The sequence below is a fragment of the Oryctolagus cuniculus genome, chromosome 10 (assembly GCF_051225735.1).
Source record: "Oryctolagus cuniculus isolate XC-2025 breed Fujian yellow rabbit chromosome 10, ASM5122573v1, whole genome shotgun sequence".
Taxonomy (NCBI): domain Eukaryota; kingdom Metazoa; phylum Chordata; class Mammalia; order Lagomorpha; family Leporidae; genus Oryctolagus; species Oryctolagus cuniculus.
In genome coordinates, this window is record NC_142876.1 from 69,864,331 (window position 1) to 69,878,987 (window position 14,657).

The following is a 14,657-nucleotide window of genomic DNA, read 5'->3' on the forward strand; positions in this document are numbered from 1 at the left end:
TAGCTATTAACACTCTGAGCCGAAGGGGCCAGTGCTCTGCTCTAGTGTATCCTCAGGGGCACTGGCATCTGTACTCACTTGGGCCTGCAGATGGCCAGACACTTCCGAAGGCGTGGCTGCATTCAGGAAATGCATGCCACCAGAGGGGAAGAGAAGAGCGTCTTTCCAGGGCCTACTGGCTATATGCATGGGTTATTTGAGAACAGGAAGCGCTAGCAAAGCATTACTAAAGCTCTGTGGGAAGTAAAAGGCATGGAAGAGAGTCGACCCAAAGAGAACTGCCTAAGCCATTTCAGAAGATTTTTCCTTCACAAAACATATGACTCTAAAAATGTCTTTGATGTGAAATATTCAAAGTTTCAAAACTTTATGTATTGTGTTTTTATGTTTCAAAAGTTGTTTGTAATTCACTGCATAAACAAACAAAAAATCCAAAATCTAAAACACCATTTTATTTCCAAAAGCAGGCAAGATATACTTTTAGCACTGTTTTAAAGCAGATCCACACGATTCCATTTCCAGGCATCTGTTCGGTATCATACTACTTACCTGTGTTAAAACGTAACTCCTTTGTGCCTCTTCTATGTCAACTAAACTGGCATTAATATAATCATTTTCAGTATTTTGCAGTTTAACACGACTGTGATCATCTGAAAGCAGAGAACAAAAACCATAACTGTCATTGCAAATTTGTCATTTTTTAAAATCTTAACATTAACAGCTTCTGTATTTATAAAAGGGGAAAAGAAATTTGAAAAAAATTGACTAAAGATGAATAAAGTACTTATCTTCCTAGAGTAAAAGGATCATTTAGATTCTTGTGCCTAAAAACTGATTCTATCTACACTCAAGCATATGAGACTGCATTTCCAGTTTCTCCAGGGAAACTGTATTTCATTTTCTTCACTTCTCAACTGATAAACAATCAACAATATTTCAATAATTTTCAACACTTAAAACTATGTTTAGGTTAAGTGCTGAAAAATATTTAAACACAGCTGAAATACTATATTCTTTAAAAGAACAGGGAACATGCTACATTTCTTAAGACTGTTAATATTTTAGACATATTTCTAGCTTTTACAAACAAAAAACTCATATTTAGAACTTATGCTATCTTAAATATGTGAAATATAAAATTTGATATTATTATCATTTTGATAGGAAGACAAGAATGACACAAGGAGAAAAAAAGCAAATGTGCAACAACAGAATTAACATTAACTTAGAATCCTAAATATATATTTGTAAGAGGCATAAAACTGAACTATAAACTGAAAACATGATGCCTGACAATAAGTCTGGAAAATATGCTCTACTATAAGCTGTTCCCCTCAAGGAAATAAGATCCATTCTCTCTCTAAACTAAAAAAATTGTTTATATTATCTCCATATGAAAGGCAATGTTAGGCCAGTGCTGGGGCTCACTTGGCTAATCCTCCACCTGCGGCGCCAGCACTCCGGGTTCTAGTCCCGGTTGCTCCTCTTCCAGTCCAGCTCTCTGCTGTGGCCCAGGAGTGCAGTGGAGGATGGCCCAGGTCCTTGGGCCCTGCACCCGCATGGAAGACCAGGAGGAAGCACCTGGCTCCTGGCTTCGGATCGGCACAGCGCCAGCAGTAGCAGCCATTTAGGGGTGAACCAACGGAAAGGAAGACCTTTCTCTCTTTCTCTCTCTCACTGTCTAACTCTTTCCCAAAAAAAAAAAAAAAAAAAAAAAAAAAAGGCAATGTTAGATGGGTTTCATTTCACACATCAATTTATCTGAGATGTTTTCGCTGGACTAAATCCAAGACCTCTGTAAATATTACATGTCATTTGCCAACAGGAAAAAACTAAGATCTTGTTATAGTAAATCACATATACTAGTGTTCTCGGAAACATGATGTCAGCAAGAACTTTTTTTTTAAATCACTTTTTTTTTTTTAACAGTTTAATCACCCTTTAACCACTACAGCATATGAGATGGTAAAAAGGTCAACTACCTAATCAACAAAGTAAAGACAATATATCTCTCAACATACCAATAGAATAATTTATGCTTTTAGACTGCCATACAATCCCTAAAATTCAAATTTCACTAAAGTATCACAGCAAAGGATGTATTTCCTCCTGTTGTAATCACAGAAAGAACACAAACCCCAAGGCTGTTACTCATATCTATTGCACAACTGAAAACAGCCATTTGACCAACATGCGGGAAGAATCCATAAAAACGGAGAAGGTTCATCTCACAGGGCAATGGGAATCCAATTATCCTGCATGGCACCTTCCCAGACCTCTGCACAACCAGGGAGGAGATAAGCCCAAGAAAAGAACTCCAGCAGTTGGTTTTTAGAGTATTTGATACATTGCCCGAGACTTTAAACAAGAACTCACTACTATTTTCCATCAATATTTAAAATTCACACATTATACATTATATACACAATAATCACAAAATCAGCTTACAAGCACAAATCTATTTCTTGGAGTCAGTGGGGTGCAGGTGCCATCTGAAAGGTACCTGGAGGCCTGCAGGTCTAAGCCCCAAGTAATGGCCTTGTTCCCTGTCTACAACCCTAATTTATACAGAGTCAACAAAAACAAAGGAATATTGTGAATTTTCTCAACTTTTTTTTTTTTTTTTAATTTTGCCAGCAGAAAACACTAACAAAAACAAGGGTATCCTTGAGAAAACTCTAGCTATTTAGAACTGGCTATAAATGTTGGCAGAACTTGTATTTCCTTCTCAGGATTAAAAACAAAATTATCAAAAACATATCCACATCACATAATTCTGAAGATTAGGGACCAGCGCTGTCTGCAGCGCCAGCATCCCATATGGGCACCAGTTCATGTCCTGGCTGCTCTGGCCTTTGCGGGTATCTGGGGAATGAACCAGTGGATGGAAGAGCACCCTCTCTCTGACTCTCTCTCTCTCTAACTACACCTTCCAAAGAAATAAATAAACCGTAAAAAAAAAAAAAATTAACTTTTTGATTCAGAAAAGACTCTGTTGAAGAAAAAACCTGGAGTTTCTGTTCGTAACTAAAACCCTTAAAATAACTATTTTTTTTTAAAGATGTATTTGAAAGAGAGCTACAGAGAGAGGTACAGAGAGAGAGGTCTTCCATCTGCTGGTTTGCTCCCCAGATGGCCGCAATGGCCGGAGCTGTACCAATCCAAAGCCAGGAGCCAGAAGCCTCTTCCAGGTCTCCCCCATGGGTGAGGGGGCCCAAGGACTTGGGCCATCTTCCACTGCTTTCCCAGGCCACAGCAGAGAGCTGGATCAGAAGAAGAGCAGCCAGGACTAGAACTGGCACCCATATGGGACACCAGTGCCTCAGGCCAGAGTTTTAACCCGCTGTGCTACAGCACTGGCCCCTAAAATAACTATTAAAAAAGATCATAAATATACGCATTTCAGGAATCAAAGCTATCAACTTCACAGTGTACATTCTTTAGCAAAGAGAAAGATAAAGCAAAGATAAAGAACACTGCCTCTTTTCCAATTAATAAGCGCTTAACAGATGCTTTATAGTTTCTGTACAGCAGACCCAGGCCCCTGGCACCTGAGAGTCAAATGTCTCCTTTCACCACCCTGCTACTTTCAGTCAGCTACACATCTGTGAGCTTTTCACTCTAAAACAAATCATTAATTTCTGAATTATAAAAAAAAAAGTTACAGGTTTTCTCCTTGCCCAAGAACCTCTGAAATGAAATTATTAAAATAACAGAGTTCCATAATCTCATCCATGTAAGTCAGTCCAAAGCTGACTTCGTCATCATTTTAAGTCTACGGTTACCTCTCTCTTTCCTATGTTGCAAAGGATCCAACAGAGAGAGAAATGAAAATATTTCAAACTACATTACATGAGATGCCGCAAAAGCAACCAAACCAAACTTCCACAGGAAATCTGATTTCTCAACAACTATGAACACCATTAGCAGAACTACACAAACGTAGACTTTTTTCTACAGGGCATCATCTGTTCTTAATTCCTGTCACTCAGAGAATGAAGAAATGCAATGCCCAAACAGAATTGTGGTTTCTAAACTGGATAAAAATTAAGCCAACTTCTGATGAAGAGTCCCTTTACCTCCCATCCTCAAAGAGAATGTTTTCTGAGAAATGGTTTCATCTCATCTCTCGTGAAATGACTAGCTGTAGCTGTGGCCTGAGCTGACAATACAGATCCGCTTCCTCTTTCAATTCTGTCCTAACAAGGCTTTTGTTTGTTTGTTTTAAAAAGCCCACAGGTTTCATCTAATTTATCATTAGAGTATTCCTTTTGGAAAATTTTCCAGGTCAAACTAGAAGATCTACATTCATCTTAACTAATCTCAGCAGGCTACACCAAGGCACAGATTGGGAATAACTAACTCATCAAATGGACTAGGAGAAAACTAATTCTATCAGTAGAGCATTAACATCAGTAGAGCATTAACAATCCAGTTTTCCCCCTAGACTTTCCTATTCTCAATCAATAATTAAACAATAAGTTCTCAAATTGTGATGTCTACCCTTAAATGGTACTTTCCTGATAAAGTTCAAAGCATTTTGTAAGTATGTCAACCCTCTTCAGTCCTACAAGTAAAAAGCTGAGAAACAAATACTATGAATTTCCTTTTACAAATTGGACAAAGAGCCAAAAGGAAAGCTCAAACTAAAACTCAGATCACCATAAACACTACCATATTAATGAAGAAGGATTGCTAACTTGAGTGCAGAGTATTAACATTTCAATTGTTTGCAAAGAAAATTCCATTTAATAAGTGGTTTCTAACTGACTATCTATGACATGCCAGGTGCAGTATGACACACCTTACTTGTTGCTTCTCTTATTCCTCACAAACCTATGAAGGGAATATTATGTTCAATTTACTGACAGTGAAATAAAGTCATTAGTGTAAGATAATACAGTAGGGAAACACAAAAGGGATTCAAAGCTCTGACTGTGTATACTGCAGCTATACACACATTTCCCACAGTACCTTGGCTCTCCTTCCTACATCCACACTGATGCCTTTACCAGCTTTTCTACCTACTCTCCTGATATCACCCTTCAGACAGTTTTTCACTTCCAGCGTTATTTTCATCTCATCTCTCACACAAACACCACTTTCTAAATGATCTGGCCTTGACTTCTCTCTTCTAAAGAGCTTCTCTGAGGGAGCCGCCATCATAATGGTCTCTCTCACTCTTCCCAATAGTATCTCAGAGCTCATATATGAATTTTTTTTAAAAGATTTATTTTATTTATTTGAAAGACAGAGCTACAGAGAGGTAGAAACACAGAGAGAGGTCTTCCATCCACTGATTCACTCCCCAGATAGTCAACGGCTGGAGCTGTGCCGATCCGAAGCCAGGAGCCAGGAGCTTCTTCTGGGTCTCCCATGCGGGTGCAGGGGCCTGAGGACTTGGGCCATTTTCCACTGCTTTCCCAGGCCACAGCAGAGAGCTGCATCATCAGAAGAGGAGCAACCAGGACTAGAACTGGCGCCCATATGGGATGCCGGCGCTTCAGGCCAGAGCTTTAAGCTGCTGCACCACAGCGCCAGCCCCCATATGTGAATTTTAGGCAACATTTTAAGAGCCAGGCAACAGGGACATCAAGATAACATATTATTTGTTTAGATTTTTTGCTTTTTAAAAGATTTATTTATTTATTTGAAAGTCAGAGTTACACAGAGAGAAGGAGAGGTAGAGAGAGAGAGAGAAGGAGAGAGAGAGAGAGAGAAGGAGAGGGAGAGGGAGAGAGAGAGGAGGAGAGAGAGGTCTTCCATTCGTTGGTTCACTCCTCAATTGGCCGCAATGGCCAGAGCTGCACTGATCTGAAGGAGCCAGGAGCTTCTTCCAGGTCTCCCATGTGGGTGCGGAGGCCCAAGGACTTGGGCTGTCCTCTACCACTTTCCCAGGCCATAGCAAAGAGCTGGATTGGAAGTGGAGCAGCGCTTTACCCACTATGCCACAGTGCCAGCCTAAAGACTTTTTAAAAGGAAAAAAACTCGATTAAATAGTAACTCCGAAGACTGTACAGCATTAAGTATGGTGGGAAGAAGCTTGACAAATTGATTCTTGGTAGGCCTAGTGAGATGAACAGGCTTTGATAGGTAACTGAGGAAGTAAACAGGAAATTCTAGCAAAACAACATATTTCGAAAGGAATAAAAAGGAATGGTAGTGGGTTAAAGCCCCGGCCTGCAGTGCCAGCATCCCATATGGGTGCCAGTTAGTGTCCTGGCAGCTCCACTTCTGATCCAGTTCTCTGCCATGGCCTTGGAAAGCAGTATAAGATGGTCCAAGTCTTTGGGATCCTGCACCCAGAATGGAAGGCCCAGAAGAAGCTCTTGGCTTCGGATCAACTCAGCCCTGGCTATTGTTGTCATCTGGTGAGTGAACCAGTGGATGGAAGATCTCTCTCTCTCTGGCTCTACCTCTCTGTAACTCTTTCAAACAAATAAAAATAAATCTTAAAAAAGGGGGGGTGTGGGGAGCAACCAAGACTAGACTAAATTACTGGAACTGCTAGGACTAACACTATGCATCTGATCTCCCACCATGTGGCGCTGAGAGAGAATAAACAACTTCCACACAGCTGCCTCACCAATTCAACTAACAAGCTGCAGGAGCTGATCCTGCTCCTGATTGAAGGATAGCAGTGTGCTCGGTGTGTGGGCAGCAGAGTTGGGATTGGTAGAAGAGGACTATAAAGGAGGAGAGAGACAACATGCAGCAGGAACATCTGAGCAACCCCTGAGAGAGCCGGTGGACGGTGTGCCGCTCGCGCGCGCGCGCGCGCGCGGGGGGTGGGGGGACCTGGGACGGTGTCGTTCCTCTGCGAGTGGGGGAAGGTAAGGGATGCCCTATCTGGAAGGAATGGCAAATTTGCAAAGGCTGAAGATGTAAGCATACAAGAAAGAACCCAAAATATGTGCAGCAGTTTCAACCTTTTCCAAAGAATAGGTTACCTGTTCTAGAAGTCAACCCAAGAATCTTTCAATCCATCATGATTTCACGTTCCTAAACATGACAGGACAATGTCACTGATAAAACTGATTCTACACGCCTCCAAACTGGAAAAAAGGTTCTTTTTAATCTGCCCTTTACTAGTCAAGAGTCTGTTGTAGACAATGAAAATAATACTCAAGAAGTATCTTTACAAAATCTGTGTATTCATGAGTGTTTGTGAAAAGGATCTTTTCTCACTTTATTTTTTTTTTATTTGACAGGTAGAGTTATAGACAATGAGAGAGAGAGAGAGAGAGAGACAGACAGACAGAGAGAAAGGTCTTCCTTCCATTGGTTCACCCCCAAATGGCCGCTACAGTCAGCGCTGTGCCAATCCAAAGCCAGGAGCCAGGTGCTTCCTCCTGGTCTCCCATGCGGGTGCAGGGGCCCAAGCACTTGGGCCATCCTCCACTGCACTCCCAGGCCACAGCAGAGAACTGGACTGGAAGAGGAGCAACCAGGACTAGAACCCGTCGCCCATATGGGATGCCGGTGCTGCAGGAGGAGGATTAACCAAGCAAGCCACAGCGCTGGCATTTTCTCACTTTAAAATAATTATCTCTCCATTTCTGTTGAAACAAAATTTCTGCTTTGAGGAGAGTTGAGAGCCTAAAATATTGAGAGAACATGGGAGTTGGAGAAAAGATGTTACTTTCCTTGAGACCAAAAGCAAACAATGCACATGAAGTATCTATTCAACATGCTGTTCTAGCCACTTGGGACCCAAGCATATCCTTGGCGGCTGACCTCAGAAAAGGCAATAGCAGTAAGCCTAACAACTAAGCAAAATATCTGTGATACAGTAACAGAGCTAAAGAATAATAAGAATAGAGGAGTAAAAGAAGACTAGCAGTGCTATGGTGCAGGGTCCTCACAATGACAAGCAGGAGGCCCATCAGACAGATATTTTGATTAAAATTATTCCAGGGGGCAGGCATTTGGCACAAACATAAGCTGCCACTTGAGACACCTACATCCCACACTGGACTGCCTACTCCTGCTTCCTGCCTAGTTTCCTGCTAATATGCACTCTGGGAAGCAGCAGATGATGCCTCAAGTACTTGGGTCCCTGCCACCCACATGGAAGACCCAGATGGAGTTTCTGGGCTACTGGCTTCAGCCTGGCTACTGCAGGCATTTGGAGATGGAAGATCTCTCTCTGTCTGTATCTGTCTCACAGCTTCTCAAATAGAATGCAAATGTAAAAACAGTGTTCCACGCACAGAAAACAGTGAATGCCTTAGGACACATGACTATCATGCTTGAAGGATACAACAAATACAGCTTGAGCCACGTGGACAAAGGGAAGAGGAGCAGTCTGTAGTTTAGGTTCAGAGAGTTGAGAAATCCTGTACAGATTGGTTTTTCCATAGTGTCTACCTGGTATGACATAATTAATTTAACTATGTAAGTGTTCAAATTATGTAATGAACTCCACAAAGTTTTCATATACTCAGATCGTTCAGCCATGGTAGAATTTCGTTAGAATGATAAATAACTATAATTCACTGGTTTTTTTTCTTTTAAAGATTTATTTTGGCAGGTGCCGTGGCTCACTAGGCTAAACCTCCGCCTGCGGCGCTGGCACACCAGGTTCTAGTCCCGGTTGGGGCGCCGGATTCTGTCCCGGTTGCTCCTCTTCCAGTCCAGCTCTCTGCTGTGGCCCACGAGTGCAGTGGAGGATGGCCCAAGTGCTTGGGCCCTACACCTACATGGGAGACCAGGAGGAAACACCTGGCCCTGTAATCTTTTTTTAAAAAGATTTATTTATTTTACTTGAAAGTCAGAGTTACACAGAGAGAAAAGGAGAGGCAGAGAGAGAGAGAGAGAGAGAGAGATCGATCTTCCATCTGCTGGTTCATTCCCCAGTTGGCCACCACGGCCGGAGCTGTGCCGATCCAAAGCCAGGAGCCAGGAGCTTCTTCTGAGTCTCCATGTGGGTGCAGAGGCCCAAGGGCTTGGACCATCTTCTAGCCGGGACTCGAACCAGTGCCCATATGGGATGCCGGTACTGCAGCTGGCGGCTTTACGTGTACGCCACAGTGCCAGCCCTTGAACCCTGTATTCTGCTCCACTGACTTACTTGTCTACCCCTCTGCCAGAATGCCACGATCTGGATTATGTATTACACAGTAAGTCTTCAAATCAAGCAGAATGCTTCTTCTACCTTTTCTCTTTCAAGACTGTTGCAGCAATTCTATTTTAGTTCCTTTGCTTTTCCATATAAATTTTAAAGCTTGTTTTTAATCTACAGAAAAATCTTCCTGAGACTTGATAAAAATTGTGCTAAACATACACAGCAATTTGGGGAGAACTCCAATCTCTCTCAACAGGGTAAGTCTCTCCATATACTAAATCACCTATTCATCTCTTTTATCAGTGTTTTGGTGTTTTCAACACACAACCTGTGTATGTTTTGCTTTCTCATTCCAATCTATATGCCTTTTTTTATGATATATTCATTTTATTTGAAAGGCAGAGTTACAAAGAAGCACAGAGGCAGAGAGGGAGAGAAAGAGAAAGAGAGAAGTAGGTCTTACAACTGCTGATTCACTCTCCAGATGGCCGCAACAGCTGGAGCTGCACCGATCCGAAGCCAGGAGCCAGGAGCTTCTTCCAGGTCTCCCACATGGGTGCAGGGGCCCAATGACTTGGGTCATCTTCTACTGCTTTCTCAGGCCATAGTAGAGAGCTGGATCGAAGTGGAGTAAACCGGGTCTCAAATCAGCACCCATATGGGATCCCAGCACTGAAGGCAGCAGCTTTACCTGCTACGCTACAGCACTGGCCCCTCTCTGCACCTTTTATTTCCTTCATGTGTTGGCTAAGATTCAGTATATTCAGTATATATATATAAAGTTAATATATTTTAAAAACTCATGCTGAAATAATTGCAAAATTTAATAAAATTTCCAAAAGGATAAATTTTTCCTGAATCATGACAGTTGAAAATATGTTATCCAATTACTCAAGCACTTATTTGTATTTTCTACAAATAACAGAATCCTGGCCAGCACGGCAGCTCACTTGGCTAATCCTCCACCTGCGGCGCCAGCACTCCGGGTTCTAGTCCTGGCTGGGGTGCCGGGTTCTAGTCCTGGTTGCTCCTCTTCCAGTCCAGCTCTCTGCTGTGGCCCGGGAAGGCAGTGGAGGATGGCCCAAGTACCTGGGCCCTGCACCCGCATGGGAGACCAGGAGACAGCACCTGCTCCTGGCTCCTGACTCCTGGCTTCAGTCTGGTCCAGTGCTGGCCATTGCAGACATTTAGAAAGTGAGCCAGCAGATGGAATATTGATCTCTCCTTCTCCACATCTCTGAAACTCTGCCTTTTAAATAAAAAAAAATTTTTAATATATAGTGTATAGTACAGTATCAGCATATAGCTATTTTTCAAGGAATGTATTCTGAACCGTATAATAACTGCAAAGTATCTGCTATGTATGGAAATGTTTAAAATGGTAGCATGGGGACCAGCATGGTATCAGAGCAGGTAAATTGCTGCTTCCAGTGCTGGCTACTCACATGGGGTGCCAGTTCAAGTTCTGGCTGCTCCACTTCCAAATCAGCTCCCTGCTAATGTATCCCTGCTAAGACAGTGGATGATTGCCTAAGTATCTGGACCCCTGTTGTACGTGCAGGGACCAGGATGGAGTTCCTAGATCCTGGTTTTGGCCTGTCCCAAACCTAGTGGTTGCTGTCATTTGGGGAGTGAATCACCAGATGAAGATATTTCTCCCTCTCTCTCTCTAACTCTCCTTCTCTGTCATTCTTCCTCTCTGTTGTTCTTCCTTTTAAGGAAATAAATAAATCATTAAAAAAAAAGAAAAAGATATAATGACTATCTATAGGGAAAGGGTATCAGCATCATCCTAGAAACTTTAAAAAAATACACATTTTTGGAGCAAGGTTAAGCCACTGCTTGCAATGCTGGCATCTCATACAAGAGTATTTGGAGCCCCAGCTGCTTTGCTTCTAATACACCTGGGAAAGCAGGGACAGATGGCCAAGTATTTGAACCCCTGTCATCCATGAGGGAGACCTGGATGGAATTCCTGGCTTCAGCCTGGCCCGGCCCTGGTGGTTGTGGCCATTTAGAACATGAACCAGCAGACTGAAGATTTTATTCTTTCTCTCTCTCTCATTCTGTCACTCGGCCTTTCAAATAAAATAAACATATCTTAACAACAAAAAATTACACATTCCTGGGTAAGTGTCTGGCCTAGCTGTTAAAATGCTGGGTTTAGATGCCCACAGTCACTACTGGAGTACCTGGGCATGATTCCTAGCTCCAGTTCTTGATTCCAGTTTCCTGATAATGCAGATCCTGGAAAGCAGGGTTACAACTCAAGAAGGTGGGTTCCGGTCACCCATGTGGGAGACCTGGAGTGAGTTCCTAGCTCCCGGCTCTGGCCCCAGCTGCTGTAGGCATTTGGGGTGTGAATCAGTGAGTAGAAGCCCATTGTCTATCCCTCAAATAAATAAAAAAGAAAAACGGCACATCACAGGGCCCATAAGGACTTAGGGGAAGAGAACTACCACCTCCATGGCCTGCTGTACTGGATGGGAACACAACCAGTAGGAAAGCAGTTGTTGAGTTCATACTTGCAGGAAAAGGATTTGTGTTGAATTGGGTTAGAAAAAGGAGGAAGGATATCTCAAAAAGGGAATGACATATCCGAAGACACTGAGGTATTGAAAACCAGTCACAGTGGGAAAACGCCAAGTGATTTCCCTTTTACTAAAATGAATATAGTGGGGCTGGTGCTGTGGCGCAGCAGGTTAAAGCCCTGGCCTGAAGCGACAGCATCTCATATGGGTGCTGATTCTAGTCCTGGCTGCTCCTCTTCCGATCCAGCTCCCTGCTGTGGCCTGGGAAAGCAGTGGAAGATGGCCCAGGTCTTGGGCCCCTGCACCCATGTGAGAAACCTAGAAAAGGCTCCTGGCTCCAGATTGGCACATCTCCAGCCATTGGGGAGTGAACCAGCGGATGGGAAGACCTCTCTCTCTCTCTGTGTGTGTGTGTGTGTGTGTAAATCTGACTTTCAATAAAATAAATCTTTAAAAAAAAAAAAAAAGAAGTGTGTGAAGGTCAGCACCCTCTCCTCCCACTATGATAATGCTGAAGAACTTTAAATTCTTCATAAAAGTTGTGGGGCAGGGATCGGAGTTTTGATGTGGCAGGTTAAGCCCAAGGTTGTAGCATCCCATATGCGCACCAGTTTGAGTCCCAGCTGCCCCACTTCCCATCCAGCTCCCTACTACTGTGCCTGGGAGAGCAGTGGAAGACGGCTCAAGTGCTTAGGCCCCTTCTCCCATCTAATAGACCTGGAAGAGGCGCCTGACAAGTCTGGTCCAGCCCTGGGTGTTGAGGCCATGTGGGGAGTGAACCAGTGAATGGAAGACCTCTCTGTCTCTATTTTTCTGTAACTCTATCTTTCAAATAAATAAAATAAATCTAGAGACAACCAAGATTGCGGAATAGGGAGGGAGCTTACTGCTCTAATCTAGGAGAAGATAGTTTAAAAAAAAGAGTGGATAGAGTCCAATCTCAGGGAAGTTAGGTAGACAACGGTGAGGAAACTCCATGCAAATTAGAGAGACACTGTGGACCTACTGTGGAGGGTGTGGACATGCACAACTCAGGACCCCAGAGCCTCAGCACCAGCTTTGGAGAATGAGCTGAGACCATACAGCAGCAGCCCAAGCCACTGGTGACAAAGCTGCAGAAAGAGCCTGGCGTGAGTACAGCTTGGAGCCCTGTAGGGGACAGTGTACCTTCCAACATAGAGGAAAAACAGGGGGAGGGAGGCACGTTTCTCCTCGACCACCCGGCACCAGCATCCTGTAACTAGACGAGAGAGGGCGGGTACCATTTTGGACATACATTAACAGCTGAGCCAGCTCATGTCTGCGCAACCAGCAGAGCAGAGGTACCTGTCTGGCTGGGAGAATTCACAGGGGGCTGGGTGCTCATGACTATGGGAACCTTGTGTGCTGGGACTGTGAAAACACTGTGGCTGTGTCTGAGGGTGCAGGGTGTGGCTGGGACTTTGGGCAATCATTACAGGCTACTCGAAACACTCGGAGCTCCCCGATTCCCTGGTGAGGGTCATTGCTGTGGGATCTGTGCTCACACCGAGGACTGCACAGATCCTTTGTGTGGTTCTTGTGGCACTGAGAATGAATATTATACCCACTGGAGGGTAGTGACCAGGCACTGGTCTCCTTGGAGGAGAGGAGATGAGAGACTATGCCAACTGAGCAGATTAATCTTCCCCTCTGATTTAAAAAAAAAAAAAAATGAGAAGAGATTTACTACACCCAATTTGGGTGTCACCCTGGACACTCCCCTAACCCTGAAGCACTGAACAGAGTTCTCTCGCCACACCCAGCACATGCCTCAGGATATTCACTGAAAGAGCAGACCCACTAATCCAAAGAGGCACAGTCCAAAGATAAAAGCCATCAGAGGGAAAAACAAACAAACAAACAAAATATCTCCACAAATGCCAAAAATAAACGCAACTCAAGAAACAAGAGTAAGGAAAACATGATGCCCCCAAAGGAACATAACACTTCAATACTAGAATGTGAAAATGAAGAGACTGAAGAAATGCTGGAAACTAACGTAGGATTACTTAGAAGAACTCAGAAGCAAACCTGTGAATTAAAGAAATCCATACATGACATGAATTTTTACATACATGACATGAAATTTTAAAGAGAAATCAAAATGAAATATTTGAAATGAAGAATTCAATAGATCAAATAAAAATGTGGTGAAAGCCTTACCAACAGACTTGGTCTAGCAGAAGAAAGAATATTCAAGTTAGAAGACAAGTATCTGGAAATTTTAATCAGACCAAAACAGGAAGAAATTAGAAAATGAAAATACAGTGTTGGAGATTTATGGGATACTATCAAATGATCCAACATATGGGTCTTAGGAGTTCCTGAAGGCATGGAAATAACAAAATGGATTAGAAGGCCTTTTTAGTTAAATAATTACAGAAAACTTTCCTAATTTGGAGTAAGAAAGGTATGTCCAGGTACAGGAATGACATAGAACTAATAGATATGACCAGAAAAGATCCTCATCATGACACAGTGTAGTCAAACGTTCCACAGGAAAACATAAAGAAAAGATTCTAAAATGTACATGAGAGAAAAAACAGATTACTTTCAGAAGATTTGCAATTAGACTCACAGCTGACTTCTCATCAGAAACCCTACAGGCTAGGAGAGAATTGCAAGATATATTCTAAGTCTTAGGAGAAAAAAACTGTCAACCCAGAATACCGTACCCTGCAAAGCTCTTATTTAGGAATGAAGGTGAAATAAAGACATTCCATAAAAACAGAAATTGAAAGAATCTGTCACCACTTGTCCAGCCTTACAAAAGATTGTTAAGCATGTGCTACACATAGAAACATGATCTTCACTACGAAAGAAGGCAAAGGCAGAAAATCTCCCAGTGAAAGTACAAAGGAAATCCAAAGTAAACAATAGGAACACTTACGGAAAACCGGCAGGGAAACAACTTACTCTGGCTTTTCTTCTGTAGTTCCTTAGATTTCAAAATACCCTGTTACTGGGAATCTAGCCACATATTAAGGTAATCTGTTTTTGGATCTTTTTAAAAAGACATTGGTTATACTTGATCATCT

General features: G+C 42.7%; 1 protein-coding gene across 7 annotated transcripts in view; it reads right to left on the bottom strand.

Moving 5' to 3' along the window:
• The window catches only part of PTPN2 (protein tyrosine phosphatase non-receptor type 2), a 111,526-nt gene that overhangs the window by 50,707 nt on the left and 46,162 nt on the right, over nucleotides 1–14,657 (bottom strand). For all 7 annotated transcript variants that reach the window (XM_089305379.1, XM_070050527.2, XM_002713523.6 and 4 more), the window contains one exon: nucleotides 550–650. Coding sequence is in view for 4 of the 7 variants with exons in the window: in XM_070050527.2 (XP_069906628.1) it covers nucleotides 550–650 (101 nt within the window). In the remaining 3 variants the exon portion in view is untranslated. The remainder of the gene's footprint in view (nucleotides 1–549; nucleotides 651–14,657) is intronic.